Source organism: Portunus trituberculatus, chromosome 37 (assembly GCF_017591435.1).
Source record: "Portunus trituberculatus isolate SZX2019 chromosome 37, ASM1759143v1, whole genome shotgun sequence".
Taxonomy (NCBI): domain Eukaryota; kingdom Metazoa; phylum Arthropoda; class Malacostraca; order Decapoda; family Portunidae; genus Portunus; species Portunus trituberculatus.
This window is the reverse complement of record NC_059291.1, coordinates 6972612-6999150: the sequence shown is the minus strand read 5'-3', so window position 1 is coordinate 6999150 and position 26539 is coordinate 6972612. Positions and strand designations below refer to the sequence as shown.

At 39.5% G+C, this 26539-nt stretch overlaps 2 protein-coding genes and 1 long non-coding RNA gene across 5 annotated transcripts; 2 read left to right on the top strand and 1 right to left on the bottom strand.

Moving 5' to 3' along the window:
• Window positions 1-4411: 4411 nt before the first annotated feature.
• LOC123514353 (parkin coregulated gene protein homolog) lies at window positions 4412-11041 on the top strand. Its single transcript, XM_045272221.1, is given in 7 exon segments — window positions 4412-5237; window positions 5572-5981; window positions 6128-6291; window positions 6293-6353; window positions 7142-7313; window positions 9366-9515; window positions 9977-11041. Coding segments are annotated over 6 exon segments (915 nt in total). The 5' UTR covers window positions 4412-5237; window positions 5572-5774; the 3' UTR covers window positions 10138-11041.
• A 2365-nt stretch (window positions 11042-13406) lies between these two features.
• Window positions 13407-20838, top strand: LOC123514308 (guanylate kinase-like). 3 transcript variants are annotated; one of them, XM_045272129.1, is made up of 6 exons: window positions 13407-13931; window positions 15488-15540; window positions 17446-17517; window positions 17623-17814; window positions 18264-18415; window positions 20352-20838. In XM_045272129.1, the coding sequence occupies exons 2-6, from the start codon at window positions 15513-15515 to the stop codon at window positions 20565-20567; spliced, it is 660 nt and encodes a 219-aa protein (XP_045128064.1). In that variant the 5' UTR covers window positions 13407-13931; window positions 15488-15512; the 3' UTR covers window positions 20568-20838. The 3 variants fall into 3 exon arrangements, with proteins under 3 accessions (XP_045128064.1, XP_045128065.1, XP_045128066.1); XM_045272130.1 differs by lacking the exon at window positions 15488-15540 and having other exon boundaries at window positions 13412-13931; XM_045272131.1 differs by lacking the exons at window positions 13407-13931; window positions 15488-15540 and adding an exon at window positions 16901-16952.
• Window positions 20839-22043: 1205 nt separating this feature from the next.
• On the bottom strand, window positions 22044-26292 carry LOC123514192. Its single transcript, XR_006677529.1, has 2 exons — window positions 25991-26292; window positions 22044-23738 (listed from the first exon to the last, which is right to left on the bottom strand). It is a non-coding gene; the product is annotated as an uncharacterized LOC123514192 (long non-coding RNA).
• Between the last annotated feature and the right edge of the window lie 247 nt (window positions 26293-26539).

The following is a 26539-nucleotide window of genomic DNA, read 5'->3' as shown; positions in this document are numbered from 1 at the left end:
CGACGAGGGCGATACTCAGGCCTGCGAAACACTTCCTCTATGGACCGCGATTCGTGGAGGCAAAAAAAACAAAACTGCCTGAGCTTTCATACTTTTTATCAATGCTATATGTACGGAAAGTAGTTATGAAAAGTTAGTATTGATTCTCTCTCTCTCTCTCTCTCTCTCTCTCTCTCTCTCTCTCTCTCTCTCTCTCTCTCTCTCTCTCTCTCTCTCTCTCTCTCTCTCTCTCTCTGCATCGATACTCTCATATGGCGGGAATAACAAGACACACGCACACACACACACACACACACACACACACACACACACACACACACACACAGAGAGAGAGAGAGAGAGAGAGAGAGAGAGAGAGAGAGAGAGAGAGAGCTCATAAGTTTGGCCAGTTTTAGAGATGGGCCAGGCGTTCCTAATGTGGCCATGCTTCTCCGAAATCCAGCCACTTACCGCAGTGATGGTGCAGGTTAAAGGAGCAGCTTCATTTATCGAGGGAAAAGGAAAACAGTCAGGAAAGGAAAAAAAAAACATGAACGTGTGAGATGGAAGAGCTAATTTGCTTCCTCTCTGTTTGTGCGTGTGTGTGTGTGTGTGTGTGTGTGTGTGTGTGTGTGTGTGTGTGTTGAGTTAGGAGCAAGTCTTGAACCTTCACGTGAACAAAGACCAAAGAAATGAGAGGCACGGCTTACCTTACTACGCCGCCTCCTTAACCCCCTCCCTCCACCGCCACACACACACACACACACACACACACACACACACACACACACACACACTTGCCTAGACGTGATGTATTACTTAATTAGCTTCTGAGAGCAGCAAGTGGTTACCCTAAAGAGCCTCGGCCAGCCTGAAGGACCCAGCAGGAGTGAGAAATAGGCAATATAGTGCTGAGATTGTGCTGATGACGGTGCTGTTACATGCCCTGGTGGTGGTGGTGGTGGTGGTGGTGGTGAATGAAGGCTTCCGGTATAGTAAGTTCGAAGGTCGCGACGTAAACGTTATTAAGTGTCCCGCTTGTGATAAATGAAAATTTGTGTGTTGAAGATTGTTGCACCTTTACTCATTATAATACTCGTGTAGATTGTTATGTTTTTATTATTTCTTTTAGATTGTGAAAGGGAAAAAGTAAAAGTTTGTTTGATAGCTCATTGCTTCTGTGTGTGTGTGTGTGTGTGTGTGTGTGTGTGTGTGTGTGTGTGTGTGTGTGTGAGAGAGAGAGAGAGAGAGAGAGAGAGAGAGAGAGAGAGAATCTAGTCCAAAAGGTAAACATTTGCCTGACGAGAAAGAAGCGGCTATAGCTGCAAGGGGTTTGGGGACTGTCTGTCTGTCTGTCTATCTGTCTATCTGCTGTCTATCTATCTATCCATCTATCTATTTATCTATCTACCTATCTATCAGTCTGTCTGTCTGGCTATCTATCTATCTATCTATCTATCTATCTATCTATCTATCTATCTATCTGTCTGTCTGTCTGTCTGTCTGTCTGTCTGTCTACACCCCTGGAATCCCCACATCCCTCATGGCCGACATTTCCCCATGGCACGCTCAGTCCTATTTGTGAGAGAGCTTTGTGAATGCTGCTTTGCAATAGAAAATAGAAAAGTAAGTATCCTATGCACTGCTCCCGCTCACCATTCTCTCGTTCATGAAATATTCTAGTCTATTCATGAAATTAACTTATTTACTTAACCCCTTCAGTACCATGACGCGTTTCCATATTCATTCTGCTTAGTATTTAGCGATTTTATACAGCTTCAAAACTTATGTGTAGGGGAGGATGGGGTTTAATTGTGAAGACTCAGGCCATTAATCTTCTGACCTCTATAGATCCTTCCTAAATGTCAATAAAATGGTCCCACCGTACACAAAACTCAAAGTAGAAATGCGTCCCAGTACTGAAGGGGTTAAGACAGAAGCAGTAATGACTCTTTCTAATAACAGTGATAACTTCCATTACAGCGGTGTTGGGTGGGGGAGGTGGCTGTGTGATATCTGACATTGTGTGAATAATGTGCCTTTTACATGTCTCCTGTCATTTATACCGACTTGGTACTTGTTTGTTATTCTTTTATTATCTGTGGACTAGAGGATATTTTTTTTTTTATTGAGTTACTATTTTTTTTATTGTTAAGATTGATATTCCCGTTTATACACTGTGGTCAATAAGCTATCTATCTATCTATCTATCTATCTATCTATCTATCTATCTATCTATCTACACATCCAAGACACAGTCCATCAAGGCAGGTATTACTAGACCATTCATTTCCCTCGTTGAGTTGAAGATTGCGTCACTTATTCTCTATCCCGGAGGTTGGCTGTTCATTATGATTAGTGAGTGGAAGGCAGAAGATTGAGGTGATTTTGGCTTGAGTACGATGGATCTCCAGCATTCAGTGGATCCAGCAGTCAATAGAGAGTTTCAAGACATTTATCCCAGACTTTTGGATAACTCTTTTCTTTTTTAAATTAAGGGAACTGGCAATCATGTGGGCACTTTTTTTTTTTTTACCCTTGGCTGGCTTCCCTTCTTGGATAGAAAAACATAAAAATAAATAAATAAAAATAAATATATATATATATATATATATATATATATATATATATATATATATATATATATATATATATATATATATATATATTGACTGACAGTGGCAGACTAATTGTAGCGGATGTGGTATGCTACGTAGCTACTTATTGAGAAAGAGGACAGGATCACGGCAGACTGTGAATAAGGGGAGTTCAATCGCTTTAGCAGTGGCGTCAAGAGTGCGTCTATGAAGTATTCCATTAGATTTTACAAACCATCGAGCAGCAGCGTTCACGATGACAAAAGTTATATTGGGAATCGATGCTCAGTCTAAAAGTTTGGTGATATATTTGAAAAGTTTCAAACTACTTGACGTGTCCTAAATGAAGCTCGGTCTATCAAAAGACGGCGAACAAATTGTCTCTCCGCCTCGCTACAGCTGCCGGTGTGCCTGGGAAACAAATGAGTGGTGGGTGAGCCTTTTGTCTAGTACATGCAAGAGGATCAGGATAAAAATATATGCAAGAGAGGAGAGAAAGTAAGGAATTGGGGGGAAAGGGGACAAAAAGTTTCAGTCAGGTGGGTATCTCTCTCTCTCTCTCTCTCTCTCTCTCTCTCTCTCTCTCTCTCTCTCTCTCTCTCTCTCTCTCTCTCTCTCTCCGCCAGCATCTCGTATTACAACAATCGTCACAATATTCTTTCACTCGACACACCAAATCGTAGTACAAATTAGAATTGTATATTAAATATGTATGCCCTTCAAGAAGCATGTACATTTTCTTCGTTTATTTCAGGAAAGCAAAGAAAACGGGTCGAGTTGGCAGACTAAGCTCTTAGATGGCTTCATACGAAGCCACACACACACCATGCCTCTAAATCTACTAGTACGCATATCCTATCAGTAAAAGTGACAGTGGTGATCTGGGCCATCTCCCATGAAAAGAAATCTCTCCTATCAAATATTCTGCACAAGTTTTTTTTTTTTTTCCAGTATTAATCGTATTCAGGGACGTGTCTAGGTTTTTTTTCTTGGGAGGGGTCAGATAGCAGCACAATCTGTAGACGGGTGGCATACTGTATTAACATATAAAAAAGGTTTCAAATGTCCCCCGACAGCCTCTGATTTTAGGTGACAGTAATAACCAGTGCGGCAAATGACCTATTTTAAAATAGTTGCAATGCAGGCATAATGCGGCATAAAAATTAGTGAAAAATAATTTTGAACAACATCAAAAATTTTTAAATTTTGCTTTTATTACATATATGCAGAAAATATAAATTACAATTAATTAAGCACACTTTTTTTTCCAAAACTCTGGTGGGTGGGGGGCACAGGTGGGAGGGCCAATCGCATTTCGGGGGTAGCCAGTGCCACCCCCAGCCACCCCGGTGGTCCCGCCCTTGGTCGTATTCCAGCAGAACTCTTGACAGACCTCTTGTATCACTGACGAACAATTAAATTGTGATGTTGTGAAGCAATAATTGATACATCTCGCCTAACAGTGTGTGTGTGTGTGTGTGTGTGTGTGTGTGTGTGTGTGTTCCTTTGTCTTTCATTATATAGATGGTAATGGTAATGGTATATATATATATATATATATATATATATATATATATATATATATATATATATATATATATATATATATATATAAAATTTTGAAGGATGAATATGTGCCTTTTGATAATTCATTACTTCTGGGATGAGCGGCAAGCTGGAAGGCTGCGGGCCACTCCGGGCCACAAAAAATACTAGATACGTCACTGAGTATAAGACGAAAAAACAAAGAAAGAAAAAAAGAAAGCTGCAGGCGAAGCAGTCAGTACTCTCACCGTGTTCACCACGTGCCAAATATGGTGTTGTGACTCGTGATGAGCGATAAAAAGTCATGATCCAGTCTATGTCACGTTTTCTAGAAACACTGGTGTAGTATGTGGGTCATTTTCCTGAATTGTGAAGCACACTGACTCAGTAATCGCCATTCTCCCCTCTGTCGCCCTCCCGGTAAGCAGGGAGCGGCAAGGATTTACACAGTTGTGGTGAAGTGTTAGCTGCACTTCAACAGAACTTTACATGTGCAAGATCTGTCATTATTATAACACGGAAACTTATTACACGAAATTTTAGTACATGCAACAGGATTAGAATAAATGTATTTTCAAGAGAGAGGACAAGGGAGAGAACAACAAGCAAAGGCCTTTTCCATTACGAAGCCATATCACATTCTCTTGACCAGGGACACATTCACATCCACGGTTCATGGTGCTAGTATGAAACATGTACTCATATTCTTGTTTACAGCATTATTGTGTGGCAGCGCTGGGGGAGGAGGGAGGCTGACCACACGTAGCCTCTCTCTCTCTCTCTCTCTCTCTCTCTCTCTCTCTCTCTCTCTCTTTTCCCACCTCCTTCCATCAGTCAGGCCGCCTCCGACCCTTCAGGCGTGGTGGGGGAGGAGCGAGGGTTGCCAAGGCGACCCGTGACAACATTGGTGCTGGGGACCTGTTGATGGCGCGCGTCGATAAACCTTAGTTACTTCAGTTCGTCTTGACTCGCGGTGCTCCCATCTTGCTGCCCGCCCGCTGCTCCGGTTAACATCACGCCCTCCGGAAGAGAACTAATACTCCAGCGGTCTTCATGCCTGAGGGAGGAGGAGTCATGAATCGCACACACTGCACACTATGGAGCTTCTCCCTATGAGTGAGTTATTAGTAAGTTCCCTGGCCACCCCTTCATTGTAGTAATAACAATCATGCAGAAGAAATTCACTTTGGTAGATTGTCAGTTACGAGAAACGATAATCCGCCGCGAGGTCCGGGAATTGCTCTTGATTTGTTTCGCAAACTGTCCTGTCTGTATGTGTATAAAGTTTATTAAGTACAAAAAATCTTTCTATAATGCATTAGCTCATAAACACAATTGTGTAGCACTGATACATTTTTAGCGGTGTACAGACAACCATGTGACCTGCGAAATAAATGGTGAGCTCTGTACTGCCAGGCCAGTAACTGTGGCAACCTGCTGGACGGTGCAGTGGCCTCGTCTTGCTGTTCCAGGTGTGGTGTAAGGGAAGCAACATACTACTTGGCACCAGAGCCACTCAGCACATACCCGGCGGAGAGTCCTCACGTCTTCAATACAGTCTATTATTCTTCTGTCAGAGATGAGGGTTGTCCAAGACAGCTTTGGAGAACGCTAAAATGTGAGGCGTGAGCACCGCGAGGCCTGCCGTCTGACATGACATCGGTGAAGCAACTGACCGCGTCCGAGCGCCGAGAAAATAATAGGATCAGGTCGCAGAGTCAGCCAGCACCCTCGCGGCCTTCCTCCAAGGCCAATACACCGAGCTCCCCCGCCAGCCTCGGCAGCCACAGACCCCGCAAGGAATGGACCATCGATGGCATAACCACCAGGAGGCGACACTCGGCCCACCCGTCGCACGAGGTGGGTTGACTGACCCCTCGCTCGCCTGTGCTTCTTATTTGCCTACAGCTATCATAATTACTGCTATTATTACTACTTTCAATCTCTCTCTCTCTCTCTCTCTCTCTCTCTCTCTCTCTCTCTCTCTCTCTCCGTTCCTTCCGCAGGGGATTGGTGGTCGGCGCGGGCAGGTCTCAGCCGCCAGCTCACGGAGGGCGGTGGCGGCCTTCACGCCTGCCTCTCGCATCAAGGGAGCGACGGTGAGCGGGCCCCCAAAGGTAGGCGTGTTTCGACCCCGCCCTTCCCCACCAACCACCTTCAGAAGAATGTACGAGAGGAGACGTGCCTGTCACCCTCCACCACGACCACCATGGCCATACCCTGCGCTGGAAGGTGTGTGTGTGTGTGTGTGTGTGTGTGTGTGTGTGTGTAAATGTCACCACCTCTCCTGTATTTGAAGATTCCTCGTGGCCTTTAGTGTGAAGGTCGCCATTGTGAATTATTAACGTAACATTTGTATGGTAGAGAAGGTGAGGAATGTGAGGCGTGGTGAAGCGGGGCGGGGCAAGGTGAGGCGAGCGACGGGGCGACAGGAGGGAAAGGAGGCTGCATTGGAACCCTGAGTGAACTTGCCTTCAGTCTGACGCGGTGTGCGGAAAAACGTGAAAAGGCAAAAAACTTTCTCTCTCTCTCTCTCTCTCTCTCTCTCTCTCTCTCTCTCTCTCTCTCTCTCCTAAATCTATTTGTAGCCGAAGAAACATTATATTTGGAGTCATCAAATTCAGTGATGTACGAAAACATTAGAGAGAGAGAGAGAGAGAGAGAGAGAGAGAGAGAGAGAGAGAGAGAGAGTCCAAAAATCTCGACTGGCCTTCATTCCGTCATACCATTGATCGCCTCTTGACCTTCTGCTAAACACCACCACCACCACCACCACCACTGCTATCGTTACCGCAACCACCATAGCCAACCACAGTGACCACTTTTCAAGGGCCACAGAGATGATTAGCCGGGTTGCCACGAGTTTGCCTTGTTGACAATGTAAAAATCATGTTAATACGTCACCAGGATCATACTAACTCCCTCGAAAGTAGTAGAGGTGTCATGCAGAAGTGCTTTAGAATACGAGCCTTTTACACCATCATCATCACTATATTTGTCACCACCACTCACCATTACAGGTTGACGTGGAGAAACTTGATTACCACCACTACCTGCCCCTCTTCTTCGACGGCCTGAGGGAGACGACACACCCCTACGATTTCTTCAGCAGGGCGGGCATCCGGGACCTGCTCGGTAGAGGCGGTGACAAGATCCTTCCAGTCATTCCTCAACTCATCCTCCCCATCAAAAGTAGGTTGCCGATATGTTCCTGTAGCTTTCTGTCTTTCTATAACCGCTGTTACTGTTTTAAGAAAGTGCACAACCTCTATTTTCAAAACGTCTTGGTCTCTCATGTAGGCTGTTTTTAAAGCCCTTTGAAATTATCAATCAATTTTTCATTGATGTACTTTTCTTTTGATAATTCAGGAGCTTTTATCAATCATCTATGAGTAGAATCACGAAGACTTCCTTGAAATTCTCCAATAACTTCCACTGGCAATGGGAACTTTTAAAAACAAATGAGAAGTATGCCACCAAAACGTTTCAGGATGGCGTGCCATGTGGTTAGTCAAGACACATTGTGACCGCAGTTGCTTTCAAATTTGCTCTCAGAAGTGAAGGCTAAGGAAGGATTAGCAGAAAGAGATGATTGCGGTTCTGAGGCAGCGAAAGTCGGGTGACTGTGTGGCGCCAATAATCTCACGCACACGTGCCTGCAGGCTGAGGGAGGGCAAGGCGGTGTTTGGGAGGCTCTCTCACGCAACAAACAAGTGAAGGATGTCCATGAAATATCAAACGTCCACTAATATCTTGCGGCTGTATCGTTTTTTTTATAATGCCGCGATAGTTTTAACATTTAGATTACCTCAAATTATCTCATGGTCTGAGCTCCAGACGAATATTAGATTGGATAATTAGAAGAGTTAAGTGGAGCTATCACGACTAAAGTAAGGGAGACTGCAAGGCACAAGATAGTCACGCACTGGGGGAGCACGGAGGCCAAACCAGACTGTCGGTGCTGCTCCTGTCTCCCCTCCCTCTCTTTGTCAGTGTGTGGCTTTTTAGTCACATTTTATTACCGCTGGAGCAATATTCGTTAACGTTTCTACATTCTCACATTTTGTATTTTGGTGGCTATCCTCATCCATTTCCCCATCAATCTCCAAGTCCTCCAAAAGACTCTAATGGACGTTATTGTGGTTCACAGTGATTGCAGTGATAGTTTGATAAGGATTCTGATTCATCAATAGGAAAATCCACTCCTAAGAAGACTGATCACTCCTGCTCCCTTTGAAGATAGTCCTGATAAAATAACAAAACTTTCAAGAATATTTATTTCATTTTCTTTATTTTTTTCATGTAAGGCCAAGAGCAACAAAAACGATTAAAAAAAAAGGCCTTCTTTCTGTCTGGCCAAACTGCATCAAAACCCCTTGAGCCACTGTACATTTGATTAATTTACCTTTACGCAATGCATCACAATTATCACACTCATACATCCTTCCGTCACTTTCACCAGCCACTGTTCTCACGCACCACACACAGACACACAGACCATCTCCAAAGTAACTCATTTCAACCTTTTACCTAGGAACTTGATCTTGACCTCTCATGCCACCACCACCACCACCACCACCACCACTACTACTACTATTAATACTAATACTACTACTACTACTACTACTACTACTACTACTACTGCTGCTACTACTACTACTACTACTACTACTACTACTACTACTACTACTTCTTCTTCTTCTTCTTCTTCTTCTTTTTCTTCTTCATCATCACCTTCTTCTTCTTCTTCTTCTTCTTCTTCTTCTTCTTCTTCTTCTTGTACTACTACTACTACTACTACTGCTACTACTACTACTACTACAACTAAGACACACACGCCAGAGAAGCATTAGATATACAATGAAGAGTGTTACGCCCTACAAGGAAAATTAGAATCACTCTCCTCACTCAGCCAAGCCCCTCACCACCTGCCAGTCCCGAGTCAGCCCCACATTACGACCGTCACGACACTCTCCTGCCCCCAGCACCCCTCCTCTCTACCCCTCCCGCCGTGATGACCTCCGGATCAAACATATTATCTCGCGCACACAAACTCTCCCGCGCCCTTTATCTTATCGATTATCCTCTGTTGTAATTTAGGTCAGGCGAGATTGTCATATACGCTTCCTGCTTTATAAAGTGAGGCTGACGTCCTACTACGCTTACTGGCATCTTAATTGTTTCTCTCTCTCTCTCTCTCTCTCTCTCTCTCTCTCTCTCTCTCTCTCTCCACATTTCCTGCAGGTGCCCTCAACACAAGGGACGTGAGAGTCATCTGCACGGTGCTAAAAGTGCTGCAGGAACTGGTGATGTCAGCGCCCTTGGTAGGAGAGTCCCTCGTGCCCTACTACAGGCAGATCCTCCCTACCCTCAACCTCTTCAAACACAGGAACGGTGAGTGGATACAATGGTTTATGCGCGTGAATCAGGCCCGTATTCTGAAACTCTTTGTTCTCTCACCATCACTACTTTCCAGACGGTCTACTTGAAGAAAGTCGTATTTTTAAGAGTATTAGTATGGTTCTGGTGATGGATTGGCAAGATTTCTGGTTTATGATAAGGAGGAAATGTCTTGAAAACTCGGCTAGTTGTCTCTGTGGCTTTGGAAAATCGTCGTAGTGAGAGGAGAAGGCGTTTCTGAATACGGGCGTAAATCATGATTGTGTGAAGCTTGCTACGACCGGGTCTCTTATAAGCCCTGCCTGCGCTATTAGCCACAGCGATCACTAAGCTACGGAGGTGCCATACCCAGTTAACTTTCTCTGAGGCATTAGGCTGTGTTAATTTGTTCTATTTCTAGTAATGTCACACTGGAAGCAGCAGCCTTAAATGAGTGTAAATGTGTTCTCTTTCAGTTAATTCTGGGGATGAGATTGATTATTCTCAGCAACGCCGCGAGAACCTAGGCGACCTCATCCAAGAGACGCTGGAGATCCTGGAGCGGCACGGGGGGCGGGACGCGTACATCAACATCAAGTACATGGTGCCCACCTACCAGTCCTGCGTCATGAACTGAGGAGCTAAGGATCACATTTGCTTATGTCCACCGGTCTTTATTCAAGAAGTGTATACTGACTCTTGCATTGACGCTCTTGTTTGCTGAAAAAAAAAAATCCTCAAAAGTCACATGAACAGTAACAAAGGACACGTCTTGTTTGCACACGTCTTGTTTGCACACTACGCTCTACGAAGTGAGACGAAATACATAACTGCTCCGTGTATGAATGAAAACGATAGCGCTCATCTAAACCATCGTATCAAGGCAGGAAAGATCGGCCTATGTGTTGACTTTACTAACGATAACATTATTTTTCTGACATTTCCTCGGTCTCTTAAAAAGACGCATGATAGTCCCTCGAAATCTCAACAAAGTTCCAACATTTTCTTGCAATGTTCAGAACGCATACAGATAGTGAAGAAAAGACACCGATCTGTTTGTAGCAGGGTGAGGAGCATTGCAAGCGTGAAAAGGAAAGGACGGACAATTATTTGAAAGGTGATGGAATCGTGTTATAAAAATTGTCTTATGGCGCACCAGCTCGAGCATCCCACATGTGTGTGTTTCATGTCTGGAAGAGGCGACCACGTGCACTCCTTGGATGATGGATGTTAACAAAGAACAAAAAATGATGTATATACATGTTGACAATTTTTATAGTTTAATGAAAACTTTTCTTTTCTTTTACAAAGTGATATTGAACTGAACACACACACACACACACACACACACACACACACACACACACACACACACACACACTTGATTGTTATTGCACTCCTATGAAATTAACACCTGCTGTAGGCATGTATCCCTTGTTTAGATGCAAGTTTCAGGCCAAACTCTTTTCACTTCTCCATGCCACTCGTAATTCGTGAAGAAACGTTACTTATCAGCATGAAAATAAAAAAAAAATTACTAATCAGTTTTTGTCAAAGCATCATTTTGTCCTCTCCCTGTTCTTCATCCATTTACAATATGTCTACACTGTTCAGAACTAGACAGTTGACATTCCTACTTAAAATTTGACGGTTTCTTATGTTGCAGGTCATATAAGTCTTCTTATTTATCATTCAGTCATCTTTTTACTCTTCCACCTTCTGTAATGATGTGTATGATTATTCCTTATATGCCTTACTTTGAGTAGAGTTATTCACATACTGCTCTACTGAAATATGTCACAGACAATGCTTGTGTACTGTTATATATTACTCACTCTTCTCCACATCACTACTCCTTTTATAATCATATTCACTATTACTCCTGGTGCTTTAGTTCGCTTGAAGTGATAGACTGCCCTACTGAAGCACCACGCCCGTGTTGTAGGTCATAGTATTCCCACGCGTGATTCCTCGCTGCCTCAACACACGCGTCACGGAGAACACATATATAACAACGACACGGAATCCTTAAGACGGAATGTGTTAGCTATATCTTCATTCGTGACGTGACATCACGCATATCATGAAAATCTTTGTAGCCGTAGCCCTATACAGTATATTATTCATTTCTACCGTACTCTAACTAAACTGTCTCCTTGGCACTTGATATTTTGTAAGGAGGCAACTCAATGAACAATCTCTCTCTCTCTCTCTCTCTCTCTCTCTCTCTCTCTCTCTCTCTCTCTCTCTCTCTCTCTCGACACTAAACAGACTATCATCATCCATATTTGAGACTACGTGTTGTGCTGAAGGCCAACAAATGATGCATGACGCCACAACCCAAGTGAGTAGCAATAGCCATCCTCATGTGTGTGTGGATGGGTGTGTGGGTGTGTATTACAGGCGAGAGAAAGGCTTAGCTATTTTGTTTCGATCTTTTGTCATCGTGTTTTTATTTCTATTCTCTTTTTCTTCTATTTTCGCCATTATCATCTCGTTTTGAATAATTTCTTTAACTTCACTGTTACATCGCATTATTTCTTACTCGCGTGACTATTTTCTGCTAGATTCTTTGGCTGAAAGTGATGATACTACTACTACTACTACTACTACTACTACTACTACTATACTACTACTACTACTACTACTACTACTACTACTACTATATACTACTATTACTACTACTACTATTACTACTACTACTACTACTACTACTACTACTACCACTGCTGCTGCTACTTCTACTATTACTACCGTTGATAATTTAATGATGAGGATGATGATAATCACAATGATAATAATAATAATAATAATAATAATAATAATAATAACAATAATAATAATAATGATAATAATAATGATGATAACAATAATAATAATAATAATAATAATAATAATAATAATAATAATAATAATAATAATAATAAAAATAATGATAATAATAATGATTATAATAATAACAGTAGTAGTAGTAGTAGTAGTAGTAGTAGTAGTAGTAGTAGTAGTAGTAGTAGTAGTAGTAGTAGTAGTAGTAGTAGTAGTAGTAGTAGTAGTAGTAGTACTAGTAGTAGTAGTAGTACTAGTAGTAGTAGTAGTAGTAGCAGCAGCAGTAGTAGTAGTAGTAGTAGTAGTAGTAGTAGTAGTAGTAGTAGTAATAGTAGTAGTAGTAGTTGTAGTAGTAACAATAATAATAATGATAATAACATTTATGAGAATTATATTACTAAGATCGGGGAGGGAACATTGGTATAGAAGGAAGCTTACGAGCATGTCTCATCACAAATGACAATATTTGGGCTTGGATAAATTAACGTCTAACCATCCTGCCAAGGATACGAAGTGTTGCGCATGTTATATCTAATATTTACTACAGGCGTCATTGTCACCTCGCCAACACAGGCATTGCACTCGCAGATAGCCCTAGGAACAGTTCATCTGCCAGTACGCCGTTCTATATCTATAAATAACCTTTATACCTCACAAGATCACGCAGGACCACAAGTGGTTGGTCTACACACAATAGCGACACGATGCGTATTGCGGAGGAATTTTTCGATGACTAGGCGATTATCGTGAGCTCCCCATTACGGATACATCACCGGTACCCTACAAATTAGATAAATATACCTAGCTATGCACTGGAAATATATTATAGAGATGAGGACAGCATGAGGAGTCGACACAAACAATGCTATTTGTGTTTAGTTCTCCAAACGTCAAGCAGAGACGGATGATGCTGAGGAGGATTGTCACTACAAGTAGGCTACATCATTGAAGGTGGTGAGATGAACGTGAACCGTCTGCAAAGTAATGGTAGTACACCCGATTTTATGTAGTACATGGTTATCATTTGAGAAAAATTATATTATAGAATATCCATGAGAGAGAGAGAGAGAGAGAGAGAAATCCTCTGCCTTATCAACGGCACGATTGGAAAAGGTAACTCCTATATAAAATAAGAAGGTGGCTTGTTATTATAAAGCGTGCATGAACAACAGAAAAATGTGAGAGTGAGAGTGAGAAGAGCAGTGTGAGGGACAATCCCATAGACTTGTTAGACACTTTGTTTACATGCACATCTGCGTCAGACGGTCAGGTTAGGAAGTGCTTCATCTCGGCTCACTTAGCTTGATATTTATTACACAACAGCTTGAATACAACATCATAATATCTTGAACCCTTCATCTTTATAGATGAATTATTGTTGGCATATAGGATAGTTTTTAAGAGAAAATCGTATGAAAGCCGGGTAAAGAAGATCGCTCCGTCACCGACACACAGACACGGCTTGAACTAGCGGGAGCAGCTCTAGGTTAGCGGCACGGTTGCAGATCATCCTTGACGAGGTTGTTTCGGTGCTTCCTCATGACAGATTCACCAGCACGACCTAAGAACTGAGTCTTTCCTCGTTGCACTGCACCATACCATACAGTACGTGGGTCATTTATCGTAATAGACAGTGTACACGTGGCACGTCAGTGCAGCTCTGCAGATGCTCAGATACTAATATATCTCAAAATATTCTGGTTCAGGAACCTATGTGTATGTGTGTTAGTGATCTTAAAGGTATTTTGTTGTTGATCACATCAATATCGTAAGTAACTAGAGCTTTTGGCAGGCTGCTTATCACTGTGGAGCATTTATTGTCCCATTTTACCGTGTCGGAAATTAATGAATTTATCCTATGGGAAGGCGAGAGGGAGGCCGAGACCCCCCTCCCCTTCCTGATGGGAGGTTACAATATGTTAGGTGAAATTGGTCTACTTGATGGGGGATCAATAGGGTGAAGTGAAGTGCCCTAGACCTGTTACAGTAATGTTGGGTTTGTTAGCTGACCTTAGACAGAGGGTTTGATTTTGGCATTTGGTAACTGTTAATTCCAAGTAGATGACCTTCCTACCCAGGGTTCAAACTCATGCGCTTGGAGACCCCTCCATCCCCAAGCACACAAGGTCCCACTTTACCACGGCAGTCCGTGTGGGAATATTGGTTGAAACTGCAAATTTACCTACATTTGTTTCTGATAGAATGAAAGGAAGCTAGGTAGCCATCCACTGGTAATTTTATAGTTTCACCGAACCAGTGTTTTTCTGATGGGGCTTATAATTTTCAGATAAGATATGTAGTGAATTTAATGTTCTACATCATCTGTGTTGCTAATTGATAGTTTTCAAGTTATGACTCTTTTCAACTTTTGCCTATGCTTAACTTTTATAGGAAACCAATTTGACCTCAGAATTCAACAATCCCATGAGTAGAGACTGCAGAGCATGTTACATGAAAGCCTACTCATTGCTGGTGTGTGAAACTTGTGTGCAGAGATGTAGGTGCCATACTGAGACAGCCTTAGTACTTTGTTTCATCCACTCACCTGCTCAACAATTCACATCCTTTATAATCATGGAAGTACATCATATATGGATATATTCTTTAGTTTGTTTATCCTGCCTTGAATGACATTCATACCTAATAGATGCTTAATATCCTTGGGTATACTACTGCATTCTGCACTCTTAACCATATGCTTCAGTTGATGGACAGAAAGTTACTTTAGAAAGTTATTATTAACATATCCACACCCTGCTGTGATTATATACTTTGCCTGGAGATGAACTTTGCATCATTTACAGTATAGTTGAAATTTCCCCTACAGTGCTTCTCATGCTTAGTTCAAATGACCTCCGCAGATTGCTAATGTTTCAGAGTTGCTATACTTTCATCCACACTAATACAGTTACTTTTTAAAGGTTGAAGGAGTTTCTGAGGTTGATATCTGGGTTTTTTTTTTTTTAATCTAGTTAATGAAATAATTTATGATTCCTTAGTACTGATATAATATGTCCTGGGTCAAGGTTCTGTGACTGTTGATTAGTAACACATAGAAAGAAGGAAAGAAAGAACATGGATTTTTTTCCAGCTAAGAAAACATTTGTAAATACATAGTGTTGTTATTAGAACTGCAAGGTAACCTGTCCATTTTTTTGCAGTATAAAATCCAGGCTCAGATTGCTCATGGCTTCTCTTCTTTGGAATGTTAAGAGTAAGTGTATTGCATATTTGATATCTGGACCAACAAAGATACAGGACTTCTGATGGACATTAGTCTGTTAGTTTGCTACCTTCTGTAGTGAGAGCACACTAACATAAGTACTGCCTCTCACAAGATTAATTACTATTTATTTCCCAGTAGTGCACTAACAAGAGACTAACTAAGGACACAGATGTAATGTGGAACTAACCTTATGTGGTACATGGGTGTTCTTCTCTTATGTGATATTAACTTTCTTGATTTCTTATATGTATTCTGTGTATTGAAATATTTTATTTATTTATGTAATTATTTTTTTATTTCTTCTTTCAAGAAAGATGGCTGGTCATTTATTACCAGAATATTTGTTATATTACTAGATAGACACTGTCATGAAAATGTATAATACCTATAGAAAATTGAGATATGCATGAATAATGAAATACTTGATTGAATTTGGAGATGAAGCTGTCACTTGACATCACAAAGTAGCTGCCACCAGGGCATGGATCATATTCTCAGACATTCTGCCACAATATTCTGACTGATTTCAACAGGCTGTAGAGGAAGTTCATAGGGTTTTCAAGGGTTCTTTTGATTATAGAGGTAATTTAAAAAGAATCTGGAATCATTGTTTCATAAAGCACTAATAAGAAGCATATGAATCACCTGTGTGGTCTCTGAATGAGCAAAATGTTTTATATGAGCAGCAGCAGCAGCAGCATGGCTTAGATCATATGTCTCATTGCTGCCTTAATTGTATTTTAAGAATTTTTGCTATGATCTCCAATAGCTACTATGAAAACAATAAAGTACACACACACACACACACACACACACACACACACACACACACACACACACACACACACACACACACACACACACACACTAATGTAGCAGAGAGAGAGAGAGAGAATATAATTGGACCATATTGATTAGGGATAAAGAAGGGCCTCTCAGAGTCATTAAGAGAGAAGATTCCAATATTGCTTATTGATCTCCTGGGACATTTTTGCCAAGGTAACGTGAACTCACTCTCCCTCTAATGACTCCCTTCATGTCCCGTGTTGTGTATTGCCTTGGCTTCATCTGCTGTATGAGTACCCAGCACTCTCTTCTTTGTTGTACTTTGCTTCAACTCATGTGTCTTGCTGCTGTGCATTTTTGTGGTTTTATTGCATCTATTCTCTCTCTCTCTCTCTCTCTCTCTCTCTCTCTCTCTCTCTCTCTCTCTCTCTCTCTCTCTCTCTCTCTCTCTCTCTCTCTCTCATTTGGTCATCTCTGTTATTGATAGCTAAATGGCTCCCTAATCAATGAAGGCTGAAGGGAGTGAGTATAGTAAGGGGCAGGAGGGAAGTGACAGCTGGCAGTGTTAGGCTGGAGAGGAAGGTCACTCATCAGGTAGTCTTCAGTTAGTGCAGGTGAGGCAGGTCACATGGTGTACTGCACTTGTAAGGTTTCACACAGCTCAGAGTTGGTAGTATATTGTATGTGTGTACTTTTGTAAAGTGATTGTGCAAAGGTAATATTAATGCCATTTCAAGTAGTCATATTAATATTTTTCATTAGACATGATAATGCATAGATTAGCTGTTCAGAAAATGTGCTTATTTATTGGCATATTTATTTGTTATCGAGTTGAATAATTTTTCTTTGTCTCTGCAGGTGCTGCATACATAGAATATAGATACATTTGAGAGAAGTTACAAAATGGTTAATATATGTAAAATAATGTTTCATGGCAAAACAGTTTCTTATGTAATGCTAATGTACACATATGTGACTAGAAAGTCAACATATTGACATGATAATGACCTCTTTACAAATTAGTAACAATATAAGTCTTAACTTAAACAAAATATCATTATTTTAGAAAATATCAAACTATTTTCTAACAGTTTTTCACACTGACAGACACGGTTGGTTTCCGATTGGTTCACAGCATCAGGATGATGCCCAGACCTCTCGTGCTGTGTGGCCCTTCAGGTTAGTAATACTACAGAATTGCTTCAGAGATGCCTTTGTCAAAGAGAAGAACTCAAATATACTTCATGTTTATTCTGTTAAACATGATTTGAAAAATTCCTGCAGGTGCCGGCAAGTCAACCCTGATGAAGAAGCTGTTTGACGAGTTTGGTTTGTACCTTGGGTTCTCCGTCTCCCACACCACACGCTCACCACGGATAGGAGAAGAACATGGCACGCACTATTATTTTGTTACCATTGAAGAAATGCAAAAGGCAATTGATAACAAGGAATTCATTGAACATGCTAAATACTCTGGTAAGTTAAATTTTTAGCAAAGAAAAACATTTATCTTAACAAAACAACATTTACTGATAGTAAGAAAAAAGATAACATTTAAAACTATTGAATGACATGTCACCCATGTGAAAAATGTGATAGAGTGCACTTAGAATAAAAATTGAAGGGACCATATCACTTAACTTCACACTATTCAGCTCATAAGTAACAATTTCTTATAGAACTTTACTTGGCTGCTCCCCAGAAGACTTTATTCACTAGGTTGTGTCAAGACAAAATATATTCATTTGTTTATTTATTTATTTATATATTTATTTTATTGTATTTTATTTATTTATTTATTTATTTTTTTTTTCTATCAATTTATCCATTTTCTTCACTTGTTATATGATTGTAGATGTTGATCTTTGATAAGAAAATGTTGGTTGCACAAACACTCTGCATCTTAGGCAACATACGTTTTCCAGGGAACTTATACGGAACAAGCAGGAAAGCCGTGGACGATGTTCTGAGTAATGGAAAGATTTGCATACTAGACATTGATTTGCAAGGTGTCCAGCAGGTCAAGGAGACAGACCTACAAGCATATTACGTCTTTATTAGGCCACCATCAATTGAGGTAAGTTGCTTTGATCTTGGTCATTCTAAGGTAAAGTTTCATGTTCAGTAACTGCACAAGTTGGACCAATTGGGGGAAGGCCAATCAGTTACCCAAGGTGGCGTAGTGGATAAGGTGGTGAGCGTGGGATCTGGCAGATGTTCATGTGTAGGTTCGAATCCCACCACATATTGCTTTGAAGCTATGCCATTTGTCGAGTGGTTTAAAGTTACCTACATGTCACCATCATACCCATGTTCTAGGTGGTTACATCAAAGATGTGCTTGGGTGGTGATATTAGCCCTAATATGGGTACCACTATTAATAAAATTGCCTGCATCACTAATGGGTGGAAGCAGAACAGCACTTCCCACGTATACTCTTCAAGTATGCCTTCAGGCACTATACTGTATAATGTGTATATATATATATATATATATATATATATATATATATATATATATATATATATATATATATATATATATATATATATATAAAACACTTGTTACCACTAACAATTGAAATGGTCTGTGTAATGCATTATATAGATATATACTACATACAGGCAGCCCCCCCTTAGTGAAGGTTCACACAACGAAATTTCGCTACAACGAAGGTTTCATTTTACTACCATCTGCTCGTTTAACGAACACCAAACTCTCTTTAATGAAGTTTTATCCAGGTAATTTTTTCCAAGTTTGAAAGCCTTGCCATATCACGCAAGCCGACAGGCTTTTGAATACACCAGCACCTCTCGTGGACAACACATGCACCACTCACTCCCCCTGTTCAAAACAATAACAGTGTCAGCAGCAGCTCGTCTTCCCTCGCTCAACTTACCACCAAAATGCCCTGCAATGTTGCTTAGCGTTGCTAAGAAGACCAGGAAGTCTCTTACTCTCGAAGTGAAGCTGGATGTTATTCACAGACTCGAGAGGCGACAAAACTAATAGCATTGCTTGCCACCATCTTGACTCCATCTACTGTCTCTACTGTTTTCAAGTAAGCAGACTCTATTAAGAAGGCTGGTGAGACCATATCTTCCTTGCAAGCTAAAAGAACCACCTGAACTCGTGACTCTACAATGGATAAAATGGAAAGCCTTGTGGAAATGTGGTACTTAAGTTTTGTATGTGATACAATGATGCGCCCTTTGTTTACATTCCACAGATCATCAACATTATAAAGTTATGTACATACATACATTAGTGTACATTATAATGACTTAAATTAAACTGCCTAAATGTTTAACTTCATAATTTTTACTTTCATTAAACCTTTCACTGTACGCTCCCTTTGTTTACTCTCAATGGAAGTTCAAGTCAGGGGTTAAACTTGTTATAATTGGTTCGCTTAACGAAATTTCGCTTAACGAAGGTTTTTTTTAGGAACGTAACCCCTTTGTTAAATGGGTGTTGCCTGTACATGGCATGTGCACGCGCGTGCGCACACATACACACACACACACACACACACACACACACACACACACACACACACACACACACACACACACACACACACACACACACACACACACACACATGTAACAGCATGAGCCTAAGTGTGGCTCTACTCCAGTATATCACAGCTAGGTAAGTACATATAGTCAGCTGTGTAAACACTGATCTTGATGCCAGCAGTGACGCGGCACTCGCCTGTTTCGCATCATGAATGACTCGGACAATTCCTCAAATGACTCTGACGATGTAAGAGCTATCAGGTGTATTTTAGCTAGTATATCAGTCATGTAGCTTAAAAAAATGCCTACCAGTGTACTCGGGATACAACATAGAAAATAAAAGACCATAAAAGTTTTGGACTTATCCAGTATCCAACTTATTCGGGTCCAATGTAAACAGAGTTTGCTGTACCATAATTGCAACTTTTATAAATAATGATGTTAAAATAGAAAGTATCTGAACCTGTATTTCAGTTGATTTATACTTTCCAGCACCTGCGAGAGAGACTTCTTGCAAGAGGAACTGAGACAGAAGAGAGTCTCAAGAAGCGCCTTGACACGGCTGAGAAGGAAATGGCGTACGGGGAACAGGAAAGTAACTTTGACAAAGTTATTGTTAATGACAACTTGGAGCGAGCCTATCAAGAGCTCAAGGAGTTTGTTCAGCCGTCGGTTGAGCAGATGCAGAAGGGTGATGGCACTCAGTGAAACAAATATGTATATTTTTCTTTGTTGCAACACACTGAGTAAATTAGTGATAATAGTATCAACATTGTTGCTTGTTGATTCTTTTGCCAAAGAAAGCATTCAGCCTCATTTTATCAGCTTTCATTCCATATGGTAGTTTTGCATAGACATGTAAAGAATGCATTTTTTGATGTATTTGTTCATCTTCACTAGTTCTAATCTTTTCTTGCACTTGTGTGATGCATATACTGTTTGCAAATTAAGATTTAAGAAATGTTCAATATGACTAACATCTAGTAATATATATATATATATATATATATATATATATATATATATATATATATATATATATATATATATATATATATATATATTTTTTTTTATTTTATTTTTTTTTTTTTTTTTTTTTTTTTTTTTTTATAGGAAATCAATTTTGTTCAGACATTTTAGTACACTACATCTGTCTATCTATATGCCATACTGAGCTATCCCTTATGGAGAATAGCCAAGACAAGATGTTATTGCTTATCTATTAAGAATAAGACTAACAGTGATGACTCCCTGGCCATTGCAGTTGACTTTCTTGGCACAGAGCATGGTGGCAGTAATCCCCCACCCAAGCCATGGAGTGTGTGGGCAGGCCATCATTTTCTCACCACACGATGTATTTCATTTCATTCATTTGTTTTGTTTTCTGATGTGAGACAGTTTGCTGTAGTTCTTTCTACATGTCAACTTTCAATTCATGCTGGGCTTTTTGTTTCTTATTCATCTGCAATATATTTTTTTTATTAATTTTTTTACAGAATGTGGTAACAAATTAATCAGTTTTATTTTATTTTTTATCAGTGTTTAAAAAACAGTACCTATCTCAATCTTTTTCTGTAGAGTTGTCTGCGTTCACATCCACAGACCCAGGGGGCACAATATTCCAAGTTGCCAATACATACATGTAGTATTACTGAATGATGTCATAGTGAATCTTATAACATTTTGTGGATCAGTCTATGTGCATATCTATACTCTATGCTGAGACATCCTTTGGAGGATAGAATACAGTAACTCCGAATCTCTGTGCTCTACCTCTGTTTGTTATGCAGGGTATGTGGCACCTATCTATTTAAAGTCTAGCCATGAAATGTGTGGCCAGACTGTGCTCTGCTACCACTGATATTGTATGAATTATATGTGTACTAAAGATCAGACCAGATGATAAAAAAAAAAAAAGATAAGGGAGAACTGTCATGTAGCCAGCCAAGAAGAGTACAAATTTATTTTTCAAATGTTATTAGATATGTCATATCAAAGAAGAAAATGTAAGGCAGGGAAACCCAATTAGGAATGTATGAACTGACTCAGCAAAACAAGAATGGTTTGTATCAGGCAGACATCTGATCATCAGTTTTCATTTAGAATGAGTCATATCTTGTTTCTGTCTTTTAGATAAGTATCTGTTGCTCTACTTACAATATACTGGATGTTCCTTGTTTTTAGATGAATATTTTATTAATCATATTTTAAAATTACATCACTAGATGAACAAATTACATTGCCAGTGAAGGAAGATCCATAAAAAGTTAGATTTATATTTAGATAAAGAAATGTGTTCCTCTAAAACCAAGACAACAGGCAGGGCTGCCAGATGATCAGCAAACCTTAGTAACAAAAATCAGGCTGATTTACAATTATATATATATATATATATATATATATATATATATATATATATATATATATATATATATATATATATATATAATTTTACTTTCAGTGGAAACATTTTCAGGCAATGAGGTGCATATGTCACTAAATTTGCTCTTTGGTTTGAGAATGTTAGTATGAAAAGATTACAACCCTATTGTATTATAATAATGCAATATGTGATGGACCAAAACGTGTATAAGAATATTTATTGAAAGTTGTTCTACTTATGTTTTTTATGTAATGGACAAATGCTAAATGCAGAACCACTTCCAAGGCTGTAGATAGAACCAGATATGGTTAATGACCTCAGATCTATTTACTGATAAAAGATCTTAAGTTTAAAAGTAAAATGGTTGTGTTAGTGAAGCTTATTAGCATACTGTACTTATTTATAGATATTTTATATTAAATAAATTATAAATTTTACCAATAATTTTGTATATATGCATGACATCAAAGTTTGGATACAAGCATTCTTTCTTCTTTAATAATCATTTGGTTAATACTGGCCAATGGGAAGGTGAAATGTCAGACCTGTGCAGTTGTGGTAAATCCTTAGAAATTTGGGATGTATGGTGAAAGAAAAGATAAGTATGAAAAAAGTGTTAATGTGGGGATACATACTAGACAATACTGCTACCATTGACCAATATGAAACTAAGGGAAGGCTATGAAAGGTGAAAAATCTGGCCTCCAGAAATAAACTATACTTTCACAAGTAGGCTTTATTTATAGTGTTATGTTAAATACATAAAGGTATACAAAATTCATTCCAGCACCGACATCATAAGTAAGGTAAAAATATAAAAGTACTTACACAATGTACTAATATTTCTTAACAATTTAACATGCATACTGCAGATCTGATAGACTGAAATGCTAAGTGGTGTAAAAGTCATATAGTCTAGGATAAAAGAAATTCTTGAACCTGTTTCTGAAATGCTGAGGGAGTGCCTCACCCAAGAAAACAATGCCAGTAACTTTTCAATGTGTGATAAGCAACTCTCAAGATATTTTCCATTTGATCAAAATATGTAATATTTAAATGTACTAACTAGCTATTTTCTTAATAGTTTATTTTCATTTTCATGTGTTTCATTTATCTATTTCTTTATTTTTTATTCTATTTTATTTACTTATATTTTTTCTCTTATTTATCTTTGCCTTGCATCTCCTTGCCATCTTTTCCTTTCTCTGTCACTGAAAATGAACTTAATAATGACAAAAAAAGAAAATGAAAGGCTTTCTCACACTCACACATCCATCAGCTCCTCTTCCTCTTGCAGCCCTTCACTACTTATCCTCCTCGCCATCTTACCCCTCTTCCAACTCTTCACTCTTCCTCATCCTCGTCCTCTTCTTCCTCTAGCAACTCTTCACTTGTTGTCAACTTCCTCTTATAACTTAATTTCTCATTCTCCTCTTCTTGAGACTGTTTGCTATTACTCATCCTCTTCCTCTTCCACCTCTTCCCTGTGTTTCCCTCTGCAAGACAAGACTAATGCAAAAAAAGCAAATATACCCACTTCACACCACACACACACTTGTCCACCAACTGCTGCTTATCTATGCACACATCAGTCCAGTAGTGTGCTTCTTACACCTGGGAATGATGCTAAGGATGATAAATATGGGTAAGGAGACACACCAGAGGACAGGATGGTGGTGTTTTGATGACATCACTCATGCACAAACAATTTTCACACTGATTCTGATCTTACATGAATAAAAGCATTTCACTGTGTTCACTAATATCCTACATTGTCTTGTTTTGAGGTGATGAAACAATAATTAAGACAAGATGGTGCTTAACCTCATCCACTACCTCTCCTCTGCTACCAGGCTTGACCACTGGTTCAAATACTTTTTCCTATTTTTTCCAAATGTTATTTGGTGTCTGAACTATGTTTTTTTTGGTTTATATATATATATATATATATATATATATATATATATATATATATATATATATATATATATATATATATATATATATATATATATATATATATATATATATATATATATATATATATATATATATATATATATATATATATATATATTTAATGGGTTTTGAAGTGTCTCCTGTGCCTATGTTTGATAAATATGTGGTGTTTAGTGGAGTTTTATGATGTATGAGTTGCCTAGATGGTGAAAGTCTGTTCTCTGCCATTTAGAGCATTTTTATTTCAAGCTATGCCTTAAAAGACAGCTGAGACTGTAAAGTGTGTTAGTATATTTGCCAAATGAAAATGGCTAGACTTTATTAGAGTTTTTAATGAGTATAGATTTCAATGCTCATTTTTACATTAATATTCTTTCTTTTGGTTCTAGGTAAAAGTGGGTTCACACGTGCCAATTTGCAACTGTTATTTTACATACGTAGAGTTTCTGATTCATCCCTTCTAGTCGGAAAGTGTCAGACGTAACACCTGGAAAGTATCGACTAGTTGGCGCCTTGGTAGGAAGTGAATGTTAACAAACTGCTACCCGCAAAGATGTCTTCCTCCAGTGACGATGCTGAAGCTGTGGTTGCTCTTCTTTTGACATACTGTAAGAGTCAACAGAAAAAAATGCCTGTGGATACATCCCTGGCTAAGTAGAAGGAAAGAAATGAGTGTCTATGATACTCTAAATTAGCCTACATTTCTCATAAGAAAATTGTTAATCTCAAGAAGACTATGCACAATTGTGATCAAATTAAATCCTGACGGGACTTCAGTTGTCACCTCCAACAACACACGTACTGTATTGAGGGAAACGGCTTTTGTAGAGTGGCAGTTGTTTCGTTGAACGACGATTTGCGCAAGCTTTTTTTTTTACTGTATAATTAATTTCTGGGGTACCACATGTGTTCTTTTCCCCTCACCAACTTACACATCTCTATCTCTGGAGACCATTTATCAAAACTTACTCCGTGACATCACGATGTAAATAAAGTCGCAAATCGGCTAGCAAGACCAACATGTTGGTCTTGATTTGCGACTGCTTTCTGCCGTCGCTGGGCGCCGATTGCGAGTCGGAAACTGCGTACGTAAAAAAAAAAAATAAATAAATAAATAAAATAATTGCAAATTGGCATGTGTGACTCCGCCTTTAGTGTAGGATGCCCGAGATGATTATTTATATTGACTGATATTTTTTAAACAAGTATAAAGTGGAAATAGCTGGACGCTTTAGTAGTTTTATAAGTTAAAATGTTTTTATACTTTTACCATAATTAATTTAGACTTTTTTTTTAAACTAGTAAGACTGGAGATGTTTGATATTTTGGATATTAGTTATAGTATTTATTAAGTCATAAAATATCAAGCATTCGGCCGTGGCTTCGTTTTTTCTATAAGGCAAATCTGAAATGACTTCTGTTACGTACGTAAATTAGCAACGGTCACCAGAGCCTTCCCGCCTGGCCAGCCAGAGGTGTGACGTCATGAAGTTGGCGAGGCTGGCTCAGCTGTGTTTACTGTTTACAGCTAATATTTGACATACTTTGCATTGTTTTCCCGTCACATTACTGTGATTGGATATCAGATGTTCAGATACAACCGCCACGGACAGGTTTTTGTGTTATGAAGGCTAAAGTGAGGCAGTGGTGGTTGTGGCGATGGTTTCCACCTCTCACTAATGTAACTTAATTGACAAGTTGACAGTCTTTGTTGTTGGCAACACGAAATTATCACAAGGAACAAGGTTATCACCGCCTATTCCAACGAAACATTGTGCAAACTCCATACCAGTATTAAAGTACGTGTTGTTGGCCGTCATATTAGCAGCAGCCCAGCTAGGCACCAGGCTTGCACCAGTACATACACAGGATGCCGCAGCCTGTGTCGCCATCCTGATCAACGTAAATCCACGTTAAATAAGGCACCATGCAGCTGCACACCACCGCCCTCTAAGTCGCTCCTAAAATCAAACTGGACGGGGCCGAGGCGCCAGTCCCGTCTGTTCCCTACTCTCCTTGGGTGGTGAGTTGTGACTCGACACTCGTGGGCGGCTGAACCCGCAGGCTGCGCGTGCTGGCCGATGAGGCCGAGGCTGGGGAATCCAGAAGAGTTATATCTCCCACGATGCACTCGTTCCACTTATTATTATTATTATTATTATTATTATTATTATTATTAATATAATTTCCTATGCCAGAGGGAAACAGGCAAGGGCAACAAAAGATTTGAAAAAAAAAGCCCACTTGAACTGCAAGTTCCCTAAAAAATTGGTAAAAAATTAGCCAAAAGACAAGGACAAATGTCTTGAAGTCTCCCTCTTAAAAGAATAAGTCGTAG

What these genes read in the sequence shown, in the direction of transcription:
- LOC123514308 (XM_045272129.1), top strand. Translation starts at nt 15,513, where the DNA reads ATGGCTTCTCTTCTTTGGAATGTTAAGA. An exon ending in CGTGCTGTGTGGCCCTTCAG is followed by an intron (nt 17,518 to 17,622) that starts GTTAGTAATACT and finishes AAATTCCTGCAG; the next exon opens with GTGCCGGCAAGTCAACCCTG. An exon ending in TGAACATGCTAAATACTCTG is followed by an intron (nt 17,815 to 18,263) that starts GTAAGTTAAATT and finishes TACGTTTTCCAG; the next exon opens with GGAACTTATACGGAACAAGC.